The sequence below is a fragment of the Pagrus pagrus genome (genome assembly GCF_965226575.1).
Source record: "Pagrus pagrus genome assembly, chromosome: 19".
Lineage (NCBI taxonomy): Eukaryota > Metazoa > Chordata > Actinopteri > Spariformes > Sparidae > Pagrus > Pagrus pagrus.
In genome coordinates, this window is record NC_140203.1 from 5067443 (window position 1) to 5094430 (window position 26988).

The 26988-nt window shown below is 41.9% G+C and overlaps 1 protein-coding gene across 18 annotated transcripts in view; it reads right to left on the reverse strand.

Annotated features, from left to right (window-relative positions):
- Positions 1–213: 213 nt before the first annotated feature.
- fnbp1b (formin binding protein 1b) overlaps positions 214–26988 on the reverse strand; it is a 67362-nt gene continuing 40587 nt past the window's right edge. For 2 of the 18 annotated variants that reach the window (XM_084383845.1, XM_084383856.1), the window contains exons 7-19: positions 25465–25479; positions 22881–23009; positions 21294–21440; positions 18858–19049; positions 17107–17295; positions 13853–13945; positions 11708–11722; positions 11381–11416; positions 8680–8789; positions 7834–7966; positions 7322–7443; positions 7021–7193; positions 3854–6748 (exon numbers count right to left, since the gene is read on the reverse strand). In XM_084383845.1, coding sequence (XP_084239971.1) covers positions 6570–6748; positions 7021–7193; positions 7322–7443; positions 7834–7966; positions 8680–8789; positions 11381–11416; positions 11708–11722; positions 13853–13945; positions 17107–17295; positions 18858–19049; positions 21294–21440; positions 22881–23009; positions 25465–25479 — 1533 coding nt within the window. In that variant the 3' untranslated portion in view covers positions 3854–6569. The other 16 variants (XM_084383857.1, XM_084383855.1, XM_084383847.1 and 13 more) reach the window with 16 other exon arrangements.

Consider the following 26988-nt stretch of genomic DNA (forward strand, 5'->3'; position numbering starts at 1 on the left):
ATTTAATTAAATCGCTAATCTTTACGATCAGACTGGATCGGTCGACACACATCTATAGCGTGTTGTGATTACCACAGAAATAATAATTAAAGTGGATTATCGTGCTTTCGCTTGCTTGTTGGTTGGTTACGAGACACTGTGGGACTGTGGCTCTTGATTTGCATCTCGATCCCCGAGAGAAGAATAAAGAAAAAAACACAGTAACACATCATCAACTTTCCAGGCATATTTAATTGGCACAGTAAACACAATACAAAGTATTCAGTGCTCCAAAACCACAAGCATGGGCCACCAAATGGAACACAAACGAAAAAGTGCAAAACACACCATTTGGTAGACCTCACAAAGGAAAAAGAAGTCTTACTTTGCAAAGCAGATAAAGTAATGGTAAGACTCTCAATAGTTAAAATAGATGTTTTTCCTTTTTAAACTTTTATTTATATATTCATATATATTCTCTCTAATTCCAACGTGCCATTTTTCCACTGTACAGGCGGGTTATTCTGGGGGGCGTCGACTAAAAAGGTTTTTGGTGGTCTGGTTGCGGAGAGCTGGCAGGCAGAAGGCTGCAGTAAAGCCCTCGAAGCGGTGGATTTATCTCGTCGAAAAACAATTCAACAAACAAAAAAGTGGCTTGTTTTTAGCTCCTGACATACTGAGCGACGGGTGGCGAAAAGCAAACGTGATACTTTTTAGGTTTTGATTGGATCATTCCTTCCATCAGGAGTCCGAATTTTTATTTATATAGCCCAGAATCATGAATCACAATTGTTTTGCCTCATGGGGCTTTTTTTTTTTTACAAATCTGCACAGCATCACTCATAACATGATGCGTCAGATGAATATTAACAATGGCTTCATCCAAAACAATGTTATCTTCACTCATATTTGCAGTTAAGGGATTTTAATCCCGTTCAGGCAGAATAAGCTACAACAAAGATTTCCAGCTTTTAAAAAAAAAAAAGAAAAAAAAAAAGAAAAAGAATCTCAACATCATCAAATATAAAACAAAAATGTTAAAATCACGTACGTTATGTGCCGTTGAGCAGGAGCAAAGGGGAAATCAGTGGACATAATTGCTCTTTTCTGACAGTCTCTTGATTATAAAAACTCTCAAATTTGCCCCCAAACTTTTTCTTTTGAGATAATCACATCTTACTTAATCCTCTCGCCGTCACCCTGTCTCTCTAAAAACCCAGTTAAGGCCCACAACAGGTGATTCTGGGTCACATTTCAGTCACAAACTCACAGGAACATGTGGTATCACAGTATATTCTCATATACAGTAGAACAGTTAAAGTGGACCATCCTAAAAAGGTGTAACTCTTCATAGGTTTTGTTTTTTTGGGGGGGTGAACTGTTGCTCGGACCGGTGATTTGACTGCAAACTAACAACAACTTTGCGTTAGACACTCTGATCAAAAACATACAATACTAACATTTTTTTACATACATACTGTACTGTGTCCTTACAGTAAAACAAATGCACAAGACATCCATGACCTACCTATGCATAAGATCATTTCAGAAAACAGGTCCCTATCGTCCTTTTACTGACAGTTTAGAGATTAAACTGGGGAACACCGGGAGGAGGAGATCACTCGCTCGCTGTTATAAATCATGCTTTCTGAACCAACAGAAGAAAAGAGATATTAAAAAATAAAATACAAAATAAAAAAAAAGAACCACAGGCACTGAACCCAAACAGTAGCATTCAGGTTAATCCAAACAGTACGACCAGGCAATGAGGGTTAACTGAACAGAAAGGCTGGAGGCAAAGAGGAGAGGGGGCGTAAGCTGACCAAACACCCCCACCACCACCGCCGCCGCCACCTCCTCTAGGTTGCCAGCAGCGGGGGGACGAGGCGAGGAGGAAGACAGGGCAAGCATGCAGCAACACCACAACGCTGAGAGGCCCCCACCCCGAGCAACAAAAAAAAAAGAGCGCGGGGGGGTGCTCAAAGCAGCCGAGGGAGAGCCTGAGCCGCCTGAGGGAGGGAGGGGCCGTGGAGTGGGAGGTGAGGGAGGAAGGGGCGGGGTCGGGAGAGGTGGAGGGGGTGTGGTCAGAGAGAGGAACAGACGCCAGTGACAAGACAAGAAGTTGTAGGATGAGTGATGGTGCAACATCATCCATCTCTGTTCCCTCCAAGCTGGTCCTGGATGTGAGGGGGGGGGTGACATTACAACACACCTTCAAAATAAGACGCACGCACGAGCATTCAGATCACACAGACACTCAAAACACTGACGCTAAGTATTTTAATCACATGTGAGTTTTCCATTAAATTCTGGCACTTCAGTTCAATGTAAAGGGTCACTTACAATGCAAAGTGTTTTGAAAATGTCGAGTCGAAGAGTGTAAGAATGTATTAACTAGATCTGTGATTCATTACAGGGGACAGAATAACTCATGTGAAATGCAGAACTTTTTCTATAATACTTTAATAATAAACACTTAAACACAGCTCTGGAGGAGAGATTCCTGTACAGAGCCAGACCCCCCTGGAGGAATTAACAGCCAAAATCACATCAGATTCAGCGGGAGTTGACCTGAATTGCACATTTGCTCTCGTAATGTGAATAAACACAAATTATCTTGTGTTCAAACTTGCTTCTCTGGTGCTGAACACACCATTAAATAACCGACTATCTGATGTTACTCAGGCACAAATACTCAGGAGTGTAAGTAACTAATAAAAGTAACAAAAGAGACTTAATACAACTACTCAAATTAGAATAATACTTAATACTGTAACTCAGTTACAGTTACAGCTACAGTTTTACTTGTGAGTAATCAGTAATGTAACTGTGTAACAGATTTTCTTTCCCACAGCGCAAATGTTCGAGGACAAGGTGACGAGTGAACTTCAACTCAACAAAATATACGACAAAAGTCTGGTCGTTTTTAGACATTTTAAAGCAGAGTTCTTACAAATGATATTCTTACTTTTGTACGTAATAATCAAATAAACACAAAGTTTACATGTAAGTCTGCATTCAATCAATTTAATCACACTCTCAACATGATAGAAAAATTCTGCATTAAATGTGAAACTTTACATTGAACTTGTGTATGAAATAAGATGGAAAATATACATGTAATTAAAATACTTTTAGGCATTTTCTTTTTTCTTTTGAGAAGCACATAACATACAGAAAAATGATTAGCACCTTCACTTCTTCCACCTGCAGTTGGATGAAAACACGGAGCTTTAGTAGGAGGGGTGAACATGAGGGTTTTAAAGCCCCACACGTCGGCGGATGAGCTCTGGATGATGGAGAGTTCACACACATACACACCGCTGGATGTCGGCGGCGTTTTTGTCCGTAGGCTCCCGGCTGGTCTCCGTCCTGTCTCTGACCACACCCTCTGTTGTGCGTGTCTGTGTTTGTGTGTGTGTGCAATGAGGGCAAAGAGGGGAAAGGGGTGGGGCGTTCAGAGCGAGGAAGCCAACAGCCACGTTCATGACCGCGCGCGTTTGCAAGCGGAGTTAGTCACATTAAGAAAGCAAAGCTAAAAAACAACAGAAAAGCAAATTGTATACTGTGGTTGTGACTGTATGGGGGTTAACAATGGAGGAAGGTTATGAGCGCTAAAATTTAGATGGATTTCTCTTATCGATGCTTCACACCGTGTGCAGAGGAAAGCGCAACACCGCTTTATAAGTTGTTTTATCTTTTTTGCAATGGTTTGGAAAATTGAGATAATCGGCCGTCTTTCTCTCTCTCTTTCTTTTAGATTCGGGTCATCTTTCACTTTCTCTCTCTGACTCTGCGAGCGCGTGGTGGTTTTCATCCGAGGCTGCTTGCCCTGCCATTCCTCAGCCAGCCTCGCACTTTTAGGAATCTGCAATTCAAAAAAAGGGAAATACAAACAAACAAAAAAAGAAAAAGTGACAAAAAGAAAAGTTAGATAGCTTTTAAAGGAAAAGGACAGAAACCCAAATATTCAGATATGGAGAGGAGGAAGAGAGAAGACACAGCATATATGAAACCACTAGGGGTGTCACGATTTTTGATTTGAAATCGAAAATTTATCATCGCTGATCATTCCAGTAAGTGTAGAAGATTTTTAGCTTATTTTCCTTTAGTCAGAGATCCTCACCAAGTCCACACCAAGAACGATAACTACAACAATAATTGAATCCACACCACCACTATAACGACAACGACAGTTGGGAACGATATCATTGGGATCACTTTCAGATTCAATCAGCTTGATTTTGGGGACGTTTTCCTACCAGATAATTTCGCAGGAGTGCTTATAATATCGGTTTCCCCATTCCCTGACCTCTTTTATGTAATCGATGGCATTTAGGAAACACTTTAGATGGTCTACTCAAATAACTCAGCCTTGGATGTTTATCCAACTTATTAAAGGCTTATATAACGTATATTAGTCTGCCAATTACACATAAAAAACAATTATTAGACATCATAAGACATAATGCCAAACAGTCTGTTCTTTTATGTCCTTTAAAACGATCACCAGGATAAGTAATGTTGACTCAGCCAAAAATATTAATACGTTTTTGCCTTCAAAAAGACGACAACTCTCCTAACAGAATGTTGGATTCTCCGAACTCCTCGTCTTTGGAGAATTTCGTGAAACCATATCCCTCTGGAGGTTTTTTCTTTTTCTGTTTCTTTTTTTACAAAGCACGGCAGTAGCAGGTCATCAATATCCACGCCAACGCAGCTGGAGCACATAGCGTGCGCTTGGCGCCGCTGTTTACAGATCATTATCGTTCATCAGTGTGGATGCTCACATTGTTATTGTTAAAGTGATTGTTCTGGGTGTGGACAGCCCTTCACAATGGCACAGCCATCAGTGCTGCGAAAAAAATAATGAAAATAGAAAATGGAATTGAATCATGACCTTTGAATCAAATCTGATCGGGGTTTTTGAGAATCGTGACACCCCTAGAAACTGACAGACAATATTGTGGTGTCAGCATGAATGTAATCTGCACGTACTGAATGTGTGACAGACCTTCAGTAACCCAAAGATGTTAAAACTATGAACCTTTCACTTTATTCCACTTTTCATCTGGCTTCAATGCACGTTAAAATGCAGCCACCTTACTTCGTCACAACATGCTGAAATCACGTCATGATCAAGACACAAAAAAATCCCACAAACGCTGCCTCATGCACCACATTTCAAATCGCTCTCCAACAACAATCACAGGAGGCATGAAATGTGTATTTATAGAGACATCCTGCACATAAGAACCCCATGCTGTGCCAGTAACGAGCCATCAAAGCTGATTAAAAAGTGTGAAAGGATGTTAAACAAAGGCTTACGTAATGAGTTATGAAAGAGGTGATTTCTGACTCGATGCCAATCTTGTAAAAGTAGCACAGAATGTCTTAGAGTAGCGGTGAAGTGAAATGGCACAGAGGCCGTACACAGACCATGCTCTTCCAGTAAAAAAATAAATAAATGCACCATTCGCAAAGAAACCACACAGCTTTCAAAGTCACGTCCGGCTCCATATCTCAGCCCAGTCTCACCATATCGCTTAGTACAGCTAATTCTCAGTCCTTTATTCCTTTTACCACTGGCCTGGAGAAAAGGACCAGAACAGCCCAACACTATCATTATCAAAAAGCTGATCAAAAAAGAAAAGAAAACACATCTTAAGGGGGCTATTAGTTACTAATCTGATTAATATTTTTTTTATAAAATGACCCCAAACCAGGGCAGAATAATAACTTTAACAACGTCTTCATGTTGTAACAGCACTATGATTAATCTACAGCATGCAACATTACAGAGGGGCAATTTTTATTTCCTTGTTTTTCAGGTTTAGCCTACAAAAATATCTTTTTAATATGTATTCATATTTTACAGCAGATTTAAATTACATTTGCATGATTGCACATGGAGCATGCGTTTTCCTTTTTTTTGGGGTACAACAAGTGACCAAAAAACGCAATAAGTTGCGTGATGATTCCACTTTCATTGTTGTTGATGTTCGTTGTCACTTCAGGTGGTGCGTATACATTCACTCGGCTGATTTATTACCATACTGACTCAAATATCGATTAAAAAGCGCGTTGATTTGAGTGGAATACAGTAATCTGACATTTTAAAACTTTAAAAAGAAATACTTATAAAAGAATAAAGTACTGCGTGTGTGAAATGTCCTGTACATGTGATCATTGTCAGTGGGGGATTTGTCTCGGCATGCTAAGCTTTGACTGAGGGTGTTTTAATTTGTATGTCCACTAGGTGGCACTGCAGTGAATGGGAGGTGAGGAGCTACAGGCTTTTCTCTCACAACATCCGCCCGGCTCAGCCTGCATTCAGTGTCATTACCTAAACATTTTGCTCAGAGCTCAACAACAGTGTTCAGTGACTCACACTATCTGACACAAACCTTCACAAATGTCATGAGGCACGATGGACAAATCTGAGACAGGAAGTGTGTTGAAGTTTGTTTGTAGGGGGGTTTTTCTCTTATCTGAGCTCCCAGTTACAATCTGTCTCCATAACTTGGCCCACTCTGACAGCAGTGAATGGAAACCTGCACACTCACGGCATGAGAAACACACTTGCTGAGTTAAATGTATGTCATAGCACCTTTGGCATTTGTTTCCAAAAAGACCTCGACGTAGGACGTGGGGACGTATCCCTCCTCGTCCTCGTTCCTGCGCACTCGTGTCCAGCCGTCTCCTTTGTCTTCCTCTATGACGTACAACAGTTCGCCCTCTGCCACGGCGATGGTGCCCTCGTTATGACCTGCGAGAAGAGGGAAAGAGAGGATGAAGCCTGGGGGAACTACCTTGGACTAATGTTATGCAGGTAAAGGTTGATTTGTAAATCAAATTTCCTGAAAGAGGAAGCAAACAAACAATACCACAGTAGTTTGGATATCAAATATAACAACCTGCACAATACGACTGTAGTCAACTCTTACTGAAGGAAGTCACAACTTTTTGTCACGTGTCCTTTGATATATGTAAAATGTCTGAACAGGGTTTGATTCTTGCTGTTTACAACATTGGCGTTACCTTCAAATGGGTACAAGGCTTTGCAGGTGCCGATGGTGGGCAGGACCTCCTCGTCGTCGAACTCGTCGTCGAACTCCGGCGTGGTGGAGGTGGGGTTGGTGGGGGGTGTGGGGTTGATGTTGGCTTTGACCTGAGTCTCTGAATTCTGCTCCTCTGTGTAGCTGCCATCCGGGCTGCTCAAGGGCCAACACACACACACAGTAAATATACTGTGAAAACATACATAGTTTTCTTCCGAATGAACGAGGTGTGTAACTGCTCTGTGGTCTGACGTTTGCTCGTTTGTCGGAGTATACCATACCTCTCTCTGTCCTGTGCGCAGTTGTTGCCCACTGTTGTGCTGTTCTGGGTCTCATAGAGTCCACTTCTCCGGTGTGAATCACTCTTGGATGGCATCCTCTCCTCCACCTCTGCTAACCAGCCCTGAAACACACGCATGTATTATGTATGTGTGTGCTGCAGCTCGGCGTTTTTCCTGTGCGACGACTTGAAATGTATTTTAAGCGTTGAGGAATCAGATGACCTTCATAGGAGAAACTCCTCAGCCTTACACTCCTATTTATTTACGAGGTTAAACCAGGACATTGTTCTGGGAGTCCTCTCTCCCTGCACAGAGCGAGAACATGCCGCCAGCCCCTGCAGCTGCATCACGTCTTCTCCTAATATGGACGAGCGGCAGGCCTCTTTGGACCGACCCCAGCTGGAGACGTGTGTTTGAACTCCTCATTATTTACTGTCTTATATAAACCAAACAGCTTCGCCAACACTAACATTCACACAGACATGAGAGCTCAGACTGGCACCGCAACTAACCTCGAATTTCTGAACTTCAAACTGGAGCTTCTCGATGTTCTGGCCTATTTCTGATAGCCGGGGGTCTACGCTGGTCGGGTCGCCCATCTGAGGGTTCTTCACGTACACGTCTTTCATCTTAGTTAGAGCGTCCCTGGGAAGAAACAGCACTGAAGTCAGTACAAGTCTTTGAGTGCATATTAAGGGAACAGCTTCCCAAATGTGAAAATTCAGTCATCATCTACACACGCCCATGTCGATGGAAACATGCAAAACATTTCAGGAGCTTCAAAGAAAGAAAGTGTTGCAGCATTCTCCTAAAAAACTGAAGTAGCTGGGGACTTTTGTTAAAACATAAAAGATAACCATAAAAACATAAAATAGCTCCACACAGCTCGTCTGGACTCGCCCCAACATCCCAAACTGATTTGAAAGGATGTTAACACCCTTTTTAGAGCCGAACTCCTCACTGTAGCTGCTGAGCTATGAGTGTTAGCACGCACCCTGTCGGTTACTCCCCAAGCCTGTTCATACTCTCGACGTGCTGTAAAGCTAGTGCTAACGTCTTTAGCTCAGCAGCTATGGTGAAGATTTCAGCTTTAAAAAGAGTGTAAATGACGTTTTTTCAAATCAATTTGCAATCTTGTGGCTTCCACAGACTTGGATTATACGGGATGATGTTTTTTTTTTAAGATTTAAAACAGGCCTCCAGCTACGTCAGTTGTTGTTTTGCTGTTAAGGCTCCAGGAACGTTTTGTGGGCTACGAAATTTCGATCAACTTCCCAACGGCATGTGTGTGAGCAGATAATGAATAAAAGGTAGAGGGTAAATACGATATCATAGTATGAGGAAACCTCAAAAAATACCTCTGGTCCATTTCTTTTTGAATGTCCTTATTCAGCTCGTCCAGCTTGCCCTGCAGCTTCTTCCTCCTCTGTTCTGGCGGCAGGTGGCTGAAGTCTTCTGGTCCGGAGCCCTGAGAAAGCAAAAATGGGAGGAGAGAGGTACAAAAAAGAAAAACAGAAATGAGAACGAGACGCAGAGAATCCACAAGATGAATAGAAGCAACTTTAATAATTAAGTTGTTGTGTTGCCGTTTTAACTGGGATGTTTTTCTAGTTAGGTGCAGTATCTCCCTGTGACTTGAATGGATAACGGCTCCCGCAGATGGAGCTCTTGTTTTGTCCTAATTCACCTGAAGGAGGAGATGCTGCAGCTGCTCTCTAGCATACACTCACTAAGAGCTGGGTTGTTTGTCAGTGTATACACTTGAGGCCTTTCACCTATTCAGTCGCTGCGGCTAATCTAGTGGTCTCTGTGAATCCATCGGAAATGTAATAACGTATTTGTTACATCCTATTGTTGCTCGTATAGTGTTTCAGTGTGAGCTCGCTAATGGGTCTGCCTGTTCTCTAACAGGACTGTGTGTTCTTCAAATGGAGGTTTCTGTGGCTTGCCAAGGGTCATATTTCCTGATGAGAAAGTTTCCAGTCCGTAACACTGAACTGATGAGTCATACTTCTCGGCAGTCTCTCAAACTTTCTGTGGACGTAATGTATCAGCATTCTGAGGCTCGCTACCTGGACTGCATGGAGGCCAAAAGAGTTCAAAATTGCATACATGTGCAATTATCCATCTGCGTGTCCTTGTGTGACCCTAAGTTCATAATTTATTATTGTTATTATTGTTTACTCAGTCTGCTTTTGCCATTTGGAAAATCAACAATGCCAAAGTTATTCTGAATACCTAACCTCTGTGTTTACTTACAATGCTGCACATGCTATGAAGCTAACTAGCTGGCTTGCTTTGATAGCTTAGATTATCACTCGGCATCAAGGTGATAAACCATTGTGTGAATGGCGACCCGAGCTGTGTGGTTATTTCAGAGAAACGTGAACAGACGTGTGATTCTAAGAATGTCTTTTCAGAGAAAGACACACAACTGTTTGCAGAGCAGAGAGCCACAGTCTTTCTCGGTGGTCGCCCCAGCCAATGATCTGCAGGCTAGCTGGGGGTTGATGAGGCTGCTAGGGGAAAAATGTTGATAAAAAAAACTTCATAATCAGTTGATTTTTAATAAATTACGAAGAAGTATTTATTAAATACAAACATCTTACTTATCAGTCCAGTAATGAACTCTTTGGAGCTCCATAGCGTCTGTTGTTGCCTTTTTAATGAACAAAAAAGTAAATCTGATTGTCTTATTTCACTGTTTTATTAGCCTTGTCAGTTAAGACATAAACCCTGCATTGACTGAGTAGGTGAAGGCCTGATTGGATCTCATTGAGATGGGTCACAGCGGCACCACGGGTTATAACTGCGGGAGCTACTGTAGGTCAGGATTCACTGCACATGGGCCAGGTCAAACACAGCAACTAGGTTACCCTGGCAACCTTACCCTGTTCCCCTGTATCGGCACGCAACTCTTACCGGGCATGCAACATAACAAAGACTCGTCAATCATCATGCATCATGCTTCTTTCTGGTTGATTAAGTTACAGTATAAAGTCATGTATTAGTGTTTACGTTCTCTATGTACCCCAAGACAAAATCACAATTATAATACTTTTATACACTAAAACTATGGGTTGCCATTAGGTCATTTGTTGTTTGTAGTATGATACATTTAGATTGGATAAGAATTTACAAATTGATTGATATTTATATTTACATTTACATGATAATAATAATACCTACAAGAGGAAGGAAATACAAAAATCATGCAAAAGTCTAATTTAAATGGCAATATTGTGGGACATATGCTTATTTGCTTTCTTGCAGAGAGACACTCTCACGTCTATGTGCTAAATATGAAGCAAACCTGGCAGTCAGTCGTTAGCTTAGCATAAAGACTGGAAGCAGGGGGAACAGCTAGCCTGGCTCTGTCCGAAGGTAAATCAGGAGCCGCGACTTTCTACTCACTCTCTAAATAGTCAGAAATCAAAATGTTCTTTTTGTAACTGAGTACGTTACTGACACTTATTGAGCATCTTTTGCTTTGATGCTAACAGGTGTATAGTCTCAAAGCAGTCTTCTTGGCATCTGTAAATGCCGATGCATTACAATTATTAGTTGTTTGCTCTACAAAATGTCAGAAAATGGTGAAAAATGTTGATCAGTATTTTACCGAAGCCCAAGATGACGTCATCTAATGTCAAAAGATATTGACTTTAATGTCACAGAGGTGTAAAAAAAAAAAACATGTTGATGAGTGAGCTTTAGAGATTCTGATAGGCACTTTTTTTTATAACTCTGGAGTGAACCAGGCCAGCTGCTTCCTCATTTCCAGTCTTAATGCTAAGCTAAGCTAAGCCTCTACTGGCTGTAGCTTCATATCTATCACAAAGATTTAGTCTCAACAAGAAAATGAAGAAGTTTATATCCCAAAATATTAAACAGCATTCTGTAAAAATAACGAAATTGGCATGCAGTGTGAGGACATGAGTGAGCAACTGCTAGGTAAGATCAGATTAGTATTTGTTACAAGGACGTACAATTTGTCGAGACAAGAAGGACTACGAGACAGACTACGAGACGACATACAAAACATAGAGTAAATCTGATCACCTCAATGAGATTCCGGACGTGGGAATTGAGTGTGATCTGCACCATAGAGACCACAGACACAGTTTGGGAGAGACATGACGTGAACACAACCACAACACAAACAACAAAAATAACATGTAAATGAGACAACGACATGAGTCTGAGGTCCATCGTTGTGTCACGGTAAATTAATAAAAAAAAAAAAAATCAAATTACAAACTTAAATCCAAGAGCACAACAAAAACAAAACGGCGTACAGATCGTTATTAACAATGTGTTACTGGGAGGACGTGACATGCGTGCTATGGTCATGCCGCTATGGTCGTGCGGTTATACGGTCATGCTTACCAGCTTGAGAGAAAGCTTCATGGGGGGGAGAGGAGAGAGAAATGGCGAGGAGCGGGAGAGAGAAAGAGACAACAGACAAAAGTCAACATCTGGAGAATATTGCGGCCATTCGTTTCATTTTCCTTCAAACAAAAATAGTTGACATGGGTTTTATGATGACGCTTTGCTTTGCTAAACTTCACCATTTAAGGAAAAGAGGGTAAAACGGCTGAAGGTTTTGGATTTATATGCTGGCCGTGCCATAAAAAAGCTTTCAGCGACAGTTTCAGCTATAAACCCCTCCACTCTTTTCTCGTGTGGTGAAGTTTAACATCTCTAACATGATGGATTAATGAAAAATGGGAAAACAAGTTGGCGTAAAAGGCCAACCTACTGCACAAGCATGAAGTAAAGAATGAGGAAAACATTGAGGGGAGACAGATGGAAATAAATGTAAAGAATGAAGTAGAGGGAGAGCGACAGGAACGGATGTACCCTTTACTTCATGATCCCTCTCTGCTGCCATTACAATGACACGCAAGTGACAGCAGAGGGCGCCCAAAGCATGTATCACATTAGCAGATCCATTCGCTGACATGGAGGCAGATACTGTACACAAGACAAGCTGGAGAGACGCGTTCAAAATCAAAACAAAACTCACTTGTTGCACATTTAATTCTATACAAACTCATCTGAAATCAAAGTGGCTAAAGGAAGGTCCAAAACAAATAAGAGCAATCATGAGCTAAAAGGCAAGTGGAGTCAAAATATCAAAAGAAATGATGCTTAAAAAGCTTATTTGGAAAAAATTAGATGATTGACTTTAGAGAGGACATGGGTATATTTTAAAAACAAAGAACAGTAGAGAGCAGGTTAACAACCATTGGCTGGCTGGTAGAGCTGGAGCAGATGACTTGTAATCCTGTTAAAGGCTCAGAGGCTGGTGCACTGAGGAGCTCGACTCACTTTAGTCCACTAATCGAGTCATCCACCTGGAATGGCCTGTTACAGTCCTCGCTATGATGCCTTGTGATCCTCCCGCTCACAAGTGTAAAATTCTTACATTTTCTACGTGTGAAGCTTCACTAACAGAGCTCAAAAACATAATTTAATTTACACTTTTACACTGATGCCACTTGAGAGCCGCACATGATAAATGTGTTTATACTATCTATACTCTATACTATCAGTAATGTTGAGGTCGGCTCATAAACACAGGCCCCCAGAGGTGTAACTTGGTGGGGACCAAGCACCGACCCCGCCCGTTATATTGCCACAAATCGCATATACTTATGAGTATTTAATTTACTTTTCTGGCACATGTTGTAGCTGCTATATTTTAGGTCCTGGGTTAAAAAGTTTGTCATTACTTTGCATGAGAATCAGCAGCAGCCATTTTCAGCAGGTGCTGGTGGAGAAGAAAACATGGTGGGGACATGTCCTCAGTGTCCACAGTGTCCCCAGTGTAAATGACACCTGGTCAACAGATCTACCTGAACCCTTTCCAACCACCCACCCAGACAGACACAGATATACAGGTATATTACAGCCCTTGAAGACAGATAACACCGCTGCAGTATGGCACACCAGCACAAAGAAAGCCCTGCAGGGGTGAATTCTGGGTACTGTAGTCTGAACCCACACCCAAAGTGTGACAACACCTCATCCAATATTACATCCAGCCGAGGGTGAGATTTAATTAGCGAGGAGGGGGGTGATTGCTTGGATGAAGAAGCATCCTCACACTCATGATCCCCCACAGCCTCAGGTGCTTGTGACACTTTGTGAATTGACCCCCATTAGATGCTCGGTGGGGAAGCCCTGAATCAGCCGCGAGCAACAACAAACTTCAAGCTGATAACATGTGATGTGGGATGAAGTCATCATCCTCTCCGGTCATTCGCCCCGATTCTACACGCGTCAGAGCCATGTGATCAATATCGAGACAGGCACAGACACTAGCCTCGTCTGTGAGGACATTTAGCCTCGTTAACTGTGACGAACAATTTCCTGTGAATGTGTCACACGGCTGAATTTTATTAATGAGGCTACTGTATGTGCTGTACATGGCTTTTACCAATCACACATTCAATATTCATCCACACCTCGTACCTGCTCACGCTCACACACACACCGCTGGTACTCACGCCCGTCACACACACTTACAACATATTGCCTTGCTTCGAAAGCATATGTGGGTCGGCCCAGAGTCCTCTTCATAAGCTCTGTGTGACAACTGAGCGAGCGCGGGGATTGCTGCTGTGGTGGTTGTCAGAGAGAACACAGAAAACAGCACTGACGTCTTTAAGCTCTTATACTGTATACGGCCTTAATTTGACTCCCAAAACACATACGCTTCCTCTATTTCAGCCCACACAGAACACATACGCACATACACAGCTTCTGTGGATGGATCAGACAGCTAATGTGTAGCACACAAAGGCTCTCCTGCAGGGGTAGACATCCCTCCACTGTGCATAGAGACACAACACCCCACCTCCACTGTCACAACTAATCCCTAATGTGATTTTATGTTCTGCTTGCAGGAGGTGGGAGATGAATATAATCCAGAACTTTCTAGATTTAAAGGATAAGTTCACCCAAAAAGGAAAATTTCGGCATTATCTACTCACCTCCACGCCGATGGAAAGTCGGGTAAAGTTTTCGTAGCCCACAAAACATTTCTGGAGCTTCTCCTAAACTACTGGAGAAGATGGAGAATGAAAGAATAATCCTGAAGCTCAGAGTTATTTACATGCCTTTTAATCTTGATTGTAGCTGCTAAGCTAAGGTGATAGCGCACACCCTGTCAGCACAAACTGGGAGTAAATAATGTCAAATCAATTTGGATTCTCAGAACTTACAGATTCTTCTTGGATTGCACTGGAGGACCTGTTTGGAGATATTTTATGTGTTTTGGTGTGAAGCTTCAGAAATGTTTTGTGGACTACAAAACTCACTTTCCATCAGCAAGAGGGTGAATAGACACTGACTGAATTTCCATTTTTGGATTGTCAAAATCATGCTTTAAGTTAGCTTTGCATCTTTTTATCTGACACATCTTAACTTTTGCTCTTTTTAATCTTTTTACAGGGTTTCTGCAGGATTAACTGAAGTTGTATGACTTCTTAACACCAGATAGAATTTTACTGAAAACCTGTTTTATGATCATACTGAGTTAGATCTGTTCTGTAACTGTGTCCTACATGAAAGCTGGAAAACTTAATTGTAATTGTTCTTTTACTCGCTTCATCATCAATATCTTTAATTTTATCCTGTTTTAACCAGGCTTTCTTCCTTAAATGCTACCTCCGAGCATCTTTAACAAGCTGTATCTCCTTTATTGTATGCCTGCACCTCAGCACCATGTCAAATTAGTGTTGTCCCTCACTGTGTTCTCTGACGATTTACATAAATACATGGATGAATACCAGCCAAAATATAAAAGTATAATGAAATGCCAGCAGTGGCAAAATGTACTTCCAAGATGTACAACTGTTGGAAGCTCAGGGAAAGGATTGAACAACCTACTACGAGAACAATCTGATGTCGCACAATCTCACTTTTAATTTAGTGAGTAAGTATGTGTAACGTATCCCGGAATCGGATACAAACACATTTAATAATGAAGACTTTAGTACATTAAAACCAAGTCTCTTTAAGTGAATTAGAAGCTTTCCGAGCCCTGCAGATAACCCGTTAGAAATAAGCCTTTCTACTCAAAACGATCCTGTAGCACTGGGGATAAAGTGTTGCTAGTTAGCTCTGTTTGAGCAGATGGATGCAGGCCTGTTTGTGCATGAGCTGAGGAATTGGCCTGACCTTCTACCCGCAGCTGTTCACAGGCATTTGCCCAAACTGTCTGTGTGTCAGTGAGGCAGCGGGTGCTGGTGTCCCTAAAAGACGTGATGTTATTTTACTGGATTAACCATGCACCTTCTGTTTCCTTTGAGTCACCTATCATATACGGTAGACTTATTAAGGAAATATAATGTAAAAACAACATCTATATACAAGAAAAACATAAACAGGTTACTGCCATGAGAAATGAGGTGTGGAAGATAATTAAATGTATAGTCATGAGATATGAGAATGAGTACAGTTTAGGGTTTCTACTCTGACACTTCTCATACATTCAAAAACATCATCCTTGTGCTGCGAAATGTTACGGTAAGGTCAAACTTCAATCTTTTTAATCTGTGAAGACTCAAAGACAATGCATCTGATTTGACTCTTTATGCTTTTTTTCTATCACTCTTCTCGAACGCTGTTTCAGCACTTCCGCTTTCAGAAACGTGCACTTCCTGCTAGGTCTGTGTGACGCTAGAAAAAACACGCACTTCCCCTTTTCTTCAGCCGACCTTCAATCATTTCCTCTACGATACGCTTGCACACTGCACTGCTGCACCGCATTGTTATTTCTTCTTTTCAGACGTCATGTTAGCACCAATTCATTTTAATGTTTTTACTTTGAGAAACCGCTGCCCTTTCAAATTATGAGTGTAAACAAAAGCTATATTTGCTGGGTCCGGAAGGAACACGTGAGTTGCCGCCCAGTCCTGAGGTCAGGGAGAGCTGGAGGCTGCGAGTGCATTACAGGAAGGCGTGCTATGACCTGCCCCGGCCCAGCAACTCCATTACAACACACACACTGGATGCTAGAAAGGGAACTGGTGATGACACCCATCAGGATCCTGAGCTGGTGCTGATAAAACCACCCTCCAGGAAGCCCTTGAAAACATGGAGTGACTCAGTCAGCCTGCTGCCACATCCACAACCCATTACTTTGCTCATATTGTGTGGTTTAACCCTCTTCTTGTGCAAAAACAAACAAAACAAAAACAATCCGCCTCCAGCAGAGACTGCAGAGAAGTGTGCAGGGAGCGACTGCAGTCTCCATGCTGCTGCCAAGAGTGCTGTTGCTAATTTCTTTCAAAGTGGGGGAAGGTGGATGAGAGGGACTGTCATTGTTGTGAGCACAGAGTTAATATGGAAGATGAGGGGACGAGATGGAGAGACTGCTGGTGAGTCAGACAAGTATCATGGATTCATAGTTATGCGCTACATAAGCATGCTAGAGAAGCAAAAAGGCTGAACACTGTATGAGTGAAGGTTAGAAGCATGTTGTACTGCTGGTGGTGGAAATTTGCCAAATTTTAAAGGGAGTTCTGAATAGGAAAATGTCAAAATTAACTGCACTGTTTTCTAACTGAGGTCACATTGCCTACATGTAGATACATTCAGTTACAGGTAACAGAGGTGTTGTTAAATCACCTGCTATATTAGGATACCATGTAGGCATTGTGACCTTTGAGGCCTCTGTATCACTTCGCCCATACAGTGTTGCAGGTACACAGCTCGGACACAGGTGTCGAGACAAACACACACGTGCACAAAGCTTGCCGGGCACACACACTTACCCCTCGCCTCAGGCTCCGGAGGCAGTGCATTTTGGGTTTGGAGGTCATGAAGTCGTTGAGGCGGTGGGAGAGGGGCTCCTTGTGCTGCTTGGGAGACTGGGAGTCGTTGGGAACAGCAGAGGGTGAGGGCGGGGATGAGGCTGGGGGGGCAGGTGGGGGCTGGTGGGGGGACGTTAACAGGGACATAAGCTACCAGTAAGAGAGGGAGCCGTGACGGAGAGGAGGAGGAGGAGGAGGAAAAACATGGAAGAAGAAGAAGAAGGGGGCAAGAAGAATCCAACGAAAAAAGACAAAAGGAGGAAAAGGAGGAGGGAACACAAAACGAAATAAATAAGCCTCCTACAAATATTAAAAAATAAACACATAACAGAAAACCCAAACAGAACATAAAAGACAACCGAAGGAATGTCAAACCTAGTGTATCAGTTGTTATGTTGTGGAAAATAAAATACAAAACATATAAAACATAAGAAAAACAGTTAAAAAGAAGAAAAACCAGAGTGAGAAGAAAGCGTGTTAAAAGCAAGCGGCTGCGACAAAGCGAACAGCAAAGAGGTTCAGTCAAAGCGCATGCAGGCGTCCATTTTGGAAATCCTTTTTCTTTCCCGACCTCGTCACATGCCAGCCAGGACGAGAAATTCACCACATCCCCAAGGATAGCAGCAGCTGAATTTGAGGTCATCATCAGAGAAATCTAATTGCTTATCGTCCTGTCCTAAAACATCTGACTGCATTATTCATCTACCAGTAGTGGAGGAGTTAGAGAGTGAAGCTGAAGTGATGATTCTCAGACACCAGACGATGCACATGCAAGGCCAAGTGATTCAGAAACCCTTCTTTCAAGCGCAAAGAGACAGAAATTCCTAAAAACCCTGGATCTGTGAGGCAATAATGGTGCTTTCTTACTGAATTATAATGCTTTATTTTGGTATGTGTTTCTTCAATGCTTGCATGCTTGTGTGTGAGTGTGCATGTACAGAAGAAATACCTTCCTGTACGGTTGTCTGTGCTCCCAAACACTCACTATAGAAAATAAGCCTGATTACATCAAGCAAATAAGATAGAGACATACTGTTCTGCAGGCTTCAGTTTTGGGAGTTTGCACACTTCTCTCTCACACACACACACCCTATTACTCACTCATGCTCTCATCTAATGCAATATCAAAAGTGCCACCAGCCCACAGGACCGTCAGAGATCCGGTTTGCCGTTCTGAAGCAGGAAACCCAAGGAGGCTACTCGAGGCTGATAACCAGTGAATGGAAAACACGGTGAGGGGAGACTGTTATTTCAGATCGAGTTAACATCTGCCAGTTGAGTCCGTCCACAAGATGAAGGTAGAAATGCATTAGTGTGTGTTACGGAAGGGAGGCTCCCATAATCGGTGAGGGTGATTGCCAGAGGAGGGGGGGACACGGGTGGCGAATAATAATAACAACAAAAATGGCAAATAGTAACATGAACTAGCAACAAATTTCTTGAGCTTAAAAGAACAAAAGTCAAAGAATCTACACGAAAATGAAACTAAATTAAACATAGAACCAGAGCTGCAAATGAAACAGATACTACAAATGTGACATTGAACACATATATTTCTGAGCCACTGTATCACAGAGACAGAACCGCCATAACATGACAGATACCCCTCCAGCCCTCCAACAAAAATCTGCCCGCAGTGAAAGGTGACCTCCACCAAAAAGCAATAAACGCTTGCGTGTGATTGTGGCTCCGTGTGAGCATTCATGTGTTACCTTGTTCTTGTTCTTAATGAAAGGCCACAGTTTGCCCTTGGTCTTGGTAGTCGGCTTCTCCTTGCCCTCTCTGGTGTTGGACAGGCTGGTCTCAGATGCCGTCCTCTTCATGGCCTGGCCGTAGTCCTCAAACTCAACGTCTCCCGGTGGCTCGAACCCGGACTTGTAGGACTCCACAACCTGCTTCGAGTCCTAGTGGGTGGGAGGACAAGATGTTGCAGCAATCAGTGACAGCCTTAACCTTGATACATTTTTTTATTATTGATTTTTGGCCTTTTTATTAGAGAGGACAGCCTAGAGAGATCAGAGGAAATGGGATGAGCGAGCGAGGGGATGATATGCAGCAAATGGCCACCTGTAGTGTCGTCAAAAAACTCTATAACTTTGAAAAACATTGATATTTATTGAAGATATCAATCAAAACCTGGTCTGCCACACCTACAGTCTTGAGAAATGGTCTACACAGCTAAATGAGTGTTTTTTCTTGCTAGGTTTTCTAATCAGTATAAACATTTATTCTCACTCCAGATTTTTGTGGATGCTTAATGAGACACTCAACTTTGATACCATATATTTTTACTATTTCAAGCCACATTTCCAGACTTTAAACTTCATTGGGAGAATCATAGAAAAGAAGACAATGACTAAAAGGGAAATGTTGTCGTCTGTTTCTATAGATTGCCCAGCTAATCAGCAGGTCTGGAGATAAGATGCAACACAATAGAGGCCTGGTGACTCTCCTGTTTACAGTAGTTTTTTGCCTGATAACACCTCATGAAAAGAAAGAGGGAGAGCGACTGACGTTGTTCAGTTTGTGGGCCACAGAAGAAAGAGGAAAAGACCTAAATCTGCCAGGCAGGAGTTATGACAAAAGCATTGAGGTCAGGGACACCGCCAGTCTCCTCAGACACAGGAAGGAGCACATTAATCAAGTCAAGTGTGCATCAGGCTATCTCAACTGATAAGAGCAGAAGGGTCTGGTTTGAGTTAGGATCAGGGGTCAAAGATCTGCTGATGTGCACTGTATACAAGAGGAAGACTATGAGAGGACGAGAGAGGGAAGGGGCATGTGATCAGTTGTTTACTGCAGCAGCCAGTCACAGGCTGGAGGTTGGAGTCATCTCCCTGGAGCTGAGCCATACACACGGCTAGACATTCTCACACACACACACACACACACACTATGCGATCCCTGGGGATAGACTTGTTTTTTTTGTCGTGCCAGCAAGCAGCCAACATGTGACATCTCCATATATCACACGGCTCATTTTCTCTTGAACGTAGGCGAAGGCTGCCTTCTATTCCAACATCCAAATAATAAATAAATATGAGCCATGGGACAGACGCTACGCCAGCGCCTGCGTACGAGCTCCATGGAAGTGTGTCAACTGAAAACAGAGAGGTTCTCTGGAACTCTATTCAACAGAAGTTTCTACACTGTAGGAAGCACAGTGTTTCAACTTCCTCCTATTTCCAGAACAGGTAGAGACGTTGAAACAGTTGAACATTTTGGGGAAATTACCTTAGTCACCTTCCCGTGTTAGCACCTAATACCTAATATCTGTCCATTAAATTTAAGGTTACAGCCAGCAGTCGTTAGCTCAAAAGGTGCAATATGTAAGAATTGGCCACCTGTCACTTTCAAAATCCAAACAAATAGGTGGCAGTGTATCACCACGGGAGCCCCTAACTGCTCATAACTGTAGCCACGGTTAGCTTGTTAGCTAAATCCCTGCAAAAGAAAAGGTAACAGCTGTTGACTTGTTTACGTTTGTATCTTTGGTGACCGGGTAAGTTTTAGGGTAACTTGCGATTTTCAGCATGTGTGTTGCTAGGTTGGAGTTTGTTGTTGTTGTTTCCTGTAGAGACGGGGATTTTGCTAACACTCAGATAACAATAGAGGAGGAGAATGCCGCCTGCCAATGGCAGGCTTTATACCAACAGTCTACATCTGGTGAGTAATACATCAAGTCCTTTCATCCTCAGTTGCAACTGTTCTCCTCAGACTTTCAGCATCATGAGGCTGAAAATCAGGCTGTTGCAGCGCTTAGCTCATTTCTGGAACTGGAGGGGAAATCTTTCATGTGTTCATGTGAAACTTATTTGTCATTTATTGTTGAGGGATGATTGTGTAATGTATTTTTAGGCGACACAAAGTCCTAGGAGTCGTTTTACTACAAACGGGAGGCCGACACATAAATGGAATTATTTTGTTCAGCTATTACTCTCCTCCCACAGCATTTTGTTGTTTACAGGTGGCCTGTTTTTATTTTCAAAAAGCCCCTCGAAAGACTCCCAACCCACTGGCACACTTGTTGTTCAGATGAAAGCCTAATCGGTCGTGTGTGGGTTGTGACTGACACCCTGGCTGAGTGAGTAATATGTCCCATATGGTGGTGTGTGTGTGTCCATATATATCTCAGTCTGCATACTCACAGTCTTGGGCTCGATGGACTCAGCGGCTTTCGTCATGCCGTCTAAACATTTCCCCACGATGGGCAGCACTTGGCGGTCCACGTCTGCAAACGTCTTCATGCACACGCCTATCCTCTCGATTCTTTTCTCCTCCATGTCTTGAAGTTGCTACAAAAAAAGCAGGCATGTTCTTATGTAAATATGAGATTTACTAGCTTATGCTATAGAATAAGAGTTGAGTGTTGTTTGATGAAGAGCATCAAAGACTTTTCGTACCATCTGGGAAATCTCTTATGCACTTTGCATTGTTTTAAATGCTTGACCTGCAGACTTTTATTTGTATTTCATACTGTAACACACCAAATCGCTTATACAAAATAACCTCACTCCTCATAAAGACGGCTCAGCGTTTCTCACATGTTGAGGATTTATTTTTAGCAGTGGACCCCGAGGGGAGCGGGGGTGGTCGGCTGCAAATTAACTCACTAATGATTGCACATGAATGCACCATTCTGGCATACTTTTCAATCTTAGCTGCACAGAGCTTTTAAAGGCAGAAAGAATAAACAAAAAACATAAAAAAATATATATTTCTTGGTGGAGGAAAACTGGGTGGTGACCTTAATACATTTTAGAGATGTTCTGATACCATTTTTTCCTTCCCGATACTAATTCTGACGCCTGGAGTAGAACAAATACATATATGATTATTATTTTTTAACAGCTGTATACTACTTACCCTGTATGGGTTTGATATGATTGCTATTATTGTTTTGGCTCAGGTTAAAACCTTTGTAAAACATGAGCAAACACATAGAGAGAATGAATCTCACAAAACTTTTGTTTGACAGTCATTCAGTCCAGTTCGTCCTTTATTGTCCCCCTCTGCCTAAGTGAACTCATGTTGCTCTTTCGCATGATGTGACTTCAAATGCTTTAGAAGATTGCTGGTGTTGAAACTGTAGAATATTATGATGTCAAAGTGAAGTTGACCTTTTGGATAAAATGTCATAACTTATTAGATATTTGTGTAAAATCTTATCTTGATTATCATATGAATTGTTGGGTGATTGACCTTTGACCACCAAAATCTAATCACTCCATCACTGTGTCCATGTTGATGTTCGTGCCACATTTGAAGAAATTTCCTAAAGCGTTCTTGAGATATCGTACAAAGATGTACACATGGACAACCCGAAAAAATTAATGCATCTGGCCACAGCTATACCCGGCACAGAGGCATAGAGAAAACGGCTGTTTAATGCTTTAAAGTTGATTTGGTTTTTGTTTTTTTTGCACTTTTAACTCACCCTGTAAGGACAAATGTAAGTTTGCTGATTCGTGCACAAAGTTACACAAGTCATTTGTTGTTTAAATTGGCTACTCGTGCATAAAAAAAATCTGATCGGTGCAAAGACTTACTCGCCGGACCTGGATCCAGCATTTCAGGTAGTATTGGAGGCATTCGCAATACGGGTATCAGTATCAGAGCACTCAAATTGATGTATGGGAAACACTGGTTAATAATTGGTTTGTGTAACAACATTATCAGTGCAATTATCTGCTACAACAACAAAAAGGAAACAGGCCACATGTTGTAATATTTACCTGGAATATGTTGGGGATAACTGTAAAGTAATGTTCATTCTGCTCCTGGTTGAACTTTTGCAGGTAGGAGGAGTAATCGCTCTTACTGTCAGCAGCCATCTGGTGCCTCATCTGAGCTTGCTGTCGTGCCTGAAGAGGAAAAAAAACACAAAGCAAACATGCACATCAGAGACACGCTCTTCTCACTAAACCTCAGTGTCCCCTGATTAACACAGACATATGGGTTACACACACACACACACACACACACACACACACACACACACACACACACACACACACACCCTCTCACACACACACACACACACACACACACACAGCCAGAGCATCAAAACCTACATGAGTTGACACATTGGTGCATACGAGTGTTCATGCATGCACACAAATAAACATAAAGGTCGTGGACGTGCGGTCGCAGGTGCAAATCCAAGTCAGCCAGCAGCAACAGCCATTGGCATTTGACTGTAGAGTATGTAGGCCAGAACAAACATATATAAAGAGAAACAACAGCCTGCACCGGAATGGAGGGATTTGGATTTTGATTGCCCGCCCAGTCTGGTCTATCTCTACAGTTGATAATGTTGATTATTTTAAGCTAGTTCAGTCTGAGGGGGTTAAGGCAGGCAGTCAGAAACGCAGCAGGAGCAGCCTATTACAGATCCAAGGCAAGCAGATGGAGATGAGATTATCTCAGCTAGACAGCATGTGGGGTGTGTGTGTATGTGTGTCTGTATAGCTAAGTACTCATATCTGCTTCCTCTGTAGCCTGTCCACATGTAAAAACTGTTTTAATTGGGTCATTTTTAACAAAGGGTCACCTTTTGAACCCCTGATTACATTTAATCAACTGGTTGCAGATGCACAGAAAAAAACTGGGCAGTAGAGGGAACATAACCCTGATGTGTCATAGTCCTGAGGGAAGCATTTAAAGGACCTCATCCAGTTCTCACCCACACACCACTCTGAGTCTCCCACACTCACACACATATGGGTAAGTAATAGATGACATACTAGAAGAAGAGGAGGACATCGGAGCGGAGACGCTCGTCAGACACAAAGGTACATTATTTCCAGCACAGGAGGGGTGACAGCTAATACTTTGGTGGAAAATGATCGTCACAGCCTTTTAAAAAAAATAAGGAATGTGAAATCCAGACAAAAGCTAAAAAGCACATGTGAAACAGCAGCTGTTTGAGATCTACGTGAGGGCCTGTGAGCATGCATTTGTGGATATGTGCTGCAGTGCCGGTGTAGCCGGTGCATGCAAGGTGTTTAGTAATGATGAGGGTACACATCATCTCCATGGTAACTTGGCAGATAACGAAACCTCGTAACAAGCTGCTGTGCCTGCAGCCACATCCATCACATCCTGTTGTCAGTTTCTGGAAATTACCTGTATTTTACTGTTACTCATACGCATGTGTGACAACATATAAATTTGCATCTATGAGGAATCGACCAATACGTTTTTGTTTTTTTCAGTAATGGAATGTAATTTACTCAAGTACTGTACAATTTTGAGGTATTTTACTTGATTACTTCCACTCTACTATTTTCACAGGCAAATATTGATAATCTAAGTCAATATTTGCTTTGCAGTTTGCATGTTGCATCACAGTCTAAGTTGAACATTTTTATATTGATTTATTTTGTTGGCAACTGGATAAAAGAAAATAAATCTGATGATCAATAAATAGTATTCAGTATACATGTAAATATATGTAAAATTAACTTTTACATGGAGTTTTGATACTTAAATACATTTATTGCCAAAATGTTGCTTTTGTAGTTAAGTATATTTAATATAAGATAGTTAAAGACTTTCACTCAAGTACTATTCATATGGGTGACTCACTTTATATTAGTATGTTTAAGCACAATATCTTTACTTTTATTCAAGTATGAACAATTCAAATTTGTACTTGTTCTTGAGAAAAAAGTAATCCTACTACATTTTGATGGCAAATATTGTACTTTTTACTCCACAGCATTTATTCAGTTACTTTAGTTACTGGTTACTTTGCAGGTTCGGATAATTCACTGTTATTAGGCTATTGCTCAGTACGTGTTACCAATCAGAAAATGTTGTGGGCGGGATAATTAGTAAGGACAGACAGCGGGGAGGCAGCTGCATCAGAGCCAAAGTAGCATCTTCTTAAATTAATGTATTTTATTGGCAATCAAAGAAACAAAGATAAAAAATGTGATTCTATCTATCTATCTATCTATCTATCTATCTATCTAAATATTTAGATCTGTAGGGACAAAAAAATAAACTTGGAATGAAAGTTGGAATATAAGCTGTCGCCTTACGCAACATATTCAGCATTTCTCTCATTTACATTTTGTTACATCACACATATAAACCTCAGGGTGAGAAAGCGTTCGGCTGCAGACAGCGAGACAAGAAGCCACTGTACGGGAGAGCAGATCACAGTCAGACAGGACAGGGCGTGTTAACAGGGACCTGGTCAAACTGTGTGTTGGACTGCACAGGAGATCGTGTTTGTGTGTTCATCGAGACACGAGTCGAGACAGTGTGTGTTCCCACAGACGTAACGGACTCTCTGCCCGCTGGACCTACCTTGTGGGAACTTCGCTTCAAGGCATTGCATAAAAATAAATATACAAACACACACACACACAAAAAGAGGATTGTTAGCTGTTTCCAGCTAAACAAGAAGTTGCCATAGATGCACTTCCTGGACCACCAGGCGTGTCGTCATTCGAAAAAGGGAAGTCGGTATCACAGTAAACAAACACAACCACCACTGAAATACGGGCATTGTAAACCGCTGTACAGGCGGAACAGAAGTCGAGAGAGAGTGTGTGCCATGTGTTATTTTTCTAATGCTTTCTGACATCTTTACAAATCTGGGAGTGAGTGTGAGGGCCAGGGGTCCCTCAAAGAACTGTGACAGGCTTTGTGGATATCTGGGCTGTGAATCCTAAACCCCAAATTGAGGGATTTGTTTTCCAGAGGAGGAGAGGGAACACTTAGAGGTTTGCTCCAGCTGCAGAGAAAACCGCAATACCTCAGCCTGAACAAACAGCAGCTTTTCTGCATTACTGAGGGACATCTCATCACAGACAAAACCTCCTCGAGCTTGACTATATATCTCAAATTATGGCAGATCCTTTTTTATCATTACTGACAAGCAACTTCACTGAGAAAAGTTAATATATCATTTGTCACTTTGAATCCTACAGCGGCCTTTAGCTGCTGAATACTAATACACAGACATATAAACTCCCTATTTCTTCTTCCTCTACCATACCTCTGTTCTGTCCAACCCAGACCTACTTATACCCAAAGGCTTTAACCAAACAAGGCTGTGGTTGTGACATGTCACTGCTGGTGGTGAAGCACAGTTGCTTTTGCGAAGACAAAAACATTTTGAGACACATGAGTGAGTGTTCTTTTCTGGGGACTAGATTTATGACCATAGGTATTTCTTTACAAACCAAGCACTGTCAAAATGACACTTCACCTTTGTTTTACTTTCAACATGATGCACTAAATGTGTGCCTCTACCCCCTACATGTTACTGAGCTAAAGAAATCTTAACACCAAGCTTGTGGAAGAGTGATGTGGCATCACAGCTTGAGCATCTAAAACCACAGACAGACTCGCAAAACTGACAGACGATACAAACACAGACACTCCCTTCTTTTGTCATACTTCCCCACAATTTATCGAGAATCTTGTCACAAAATCACAGCTGATAGACTTGACGCCACGGATACAACATGGCAGAACGTTCACCTGTTAGTAAAACACATGGAAAAGAAAAGAAAAGAAAACCATGTGGGAAGAAAATCCAATCATCTTCCACAGTCACTGATCTTCAGGGAATCCAATCTTTTCTATTATAACTTCATCATTTCTGAATAATGGAAATGTGAGTAGGTGAGAAAGAGAGATGTTCAGAAGACCCACACAGAAATAAATAGCAAATGAGAAAGTGAATATCTTTGCGGTGATCTATACCTCTGCAAGCAGGGTGGGACACTAAAAGCCTGCATATTCATTATGAATGTAAATGTGGTAATGTTCGCCACAGCTTCTTATTGTATGGTCTGCTTAACGTCCAAAGAGAGAGTGATT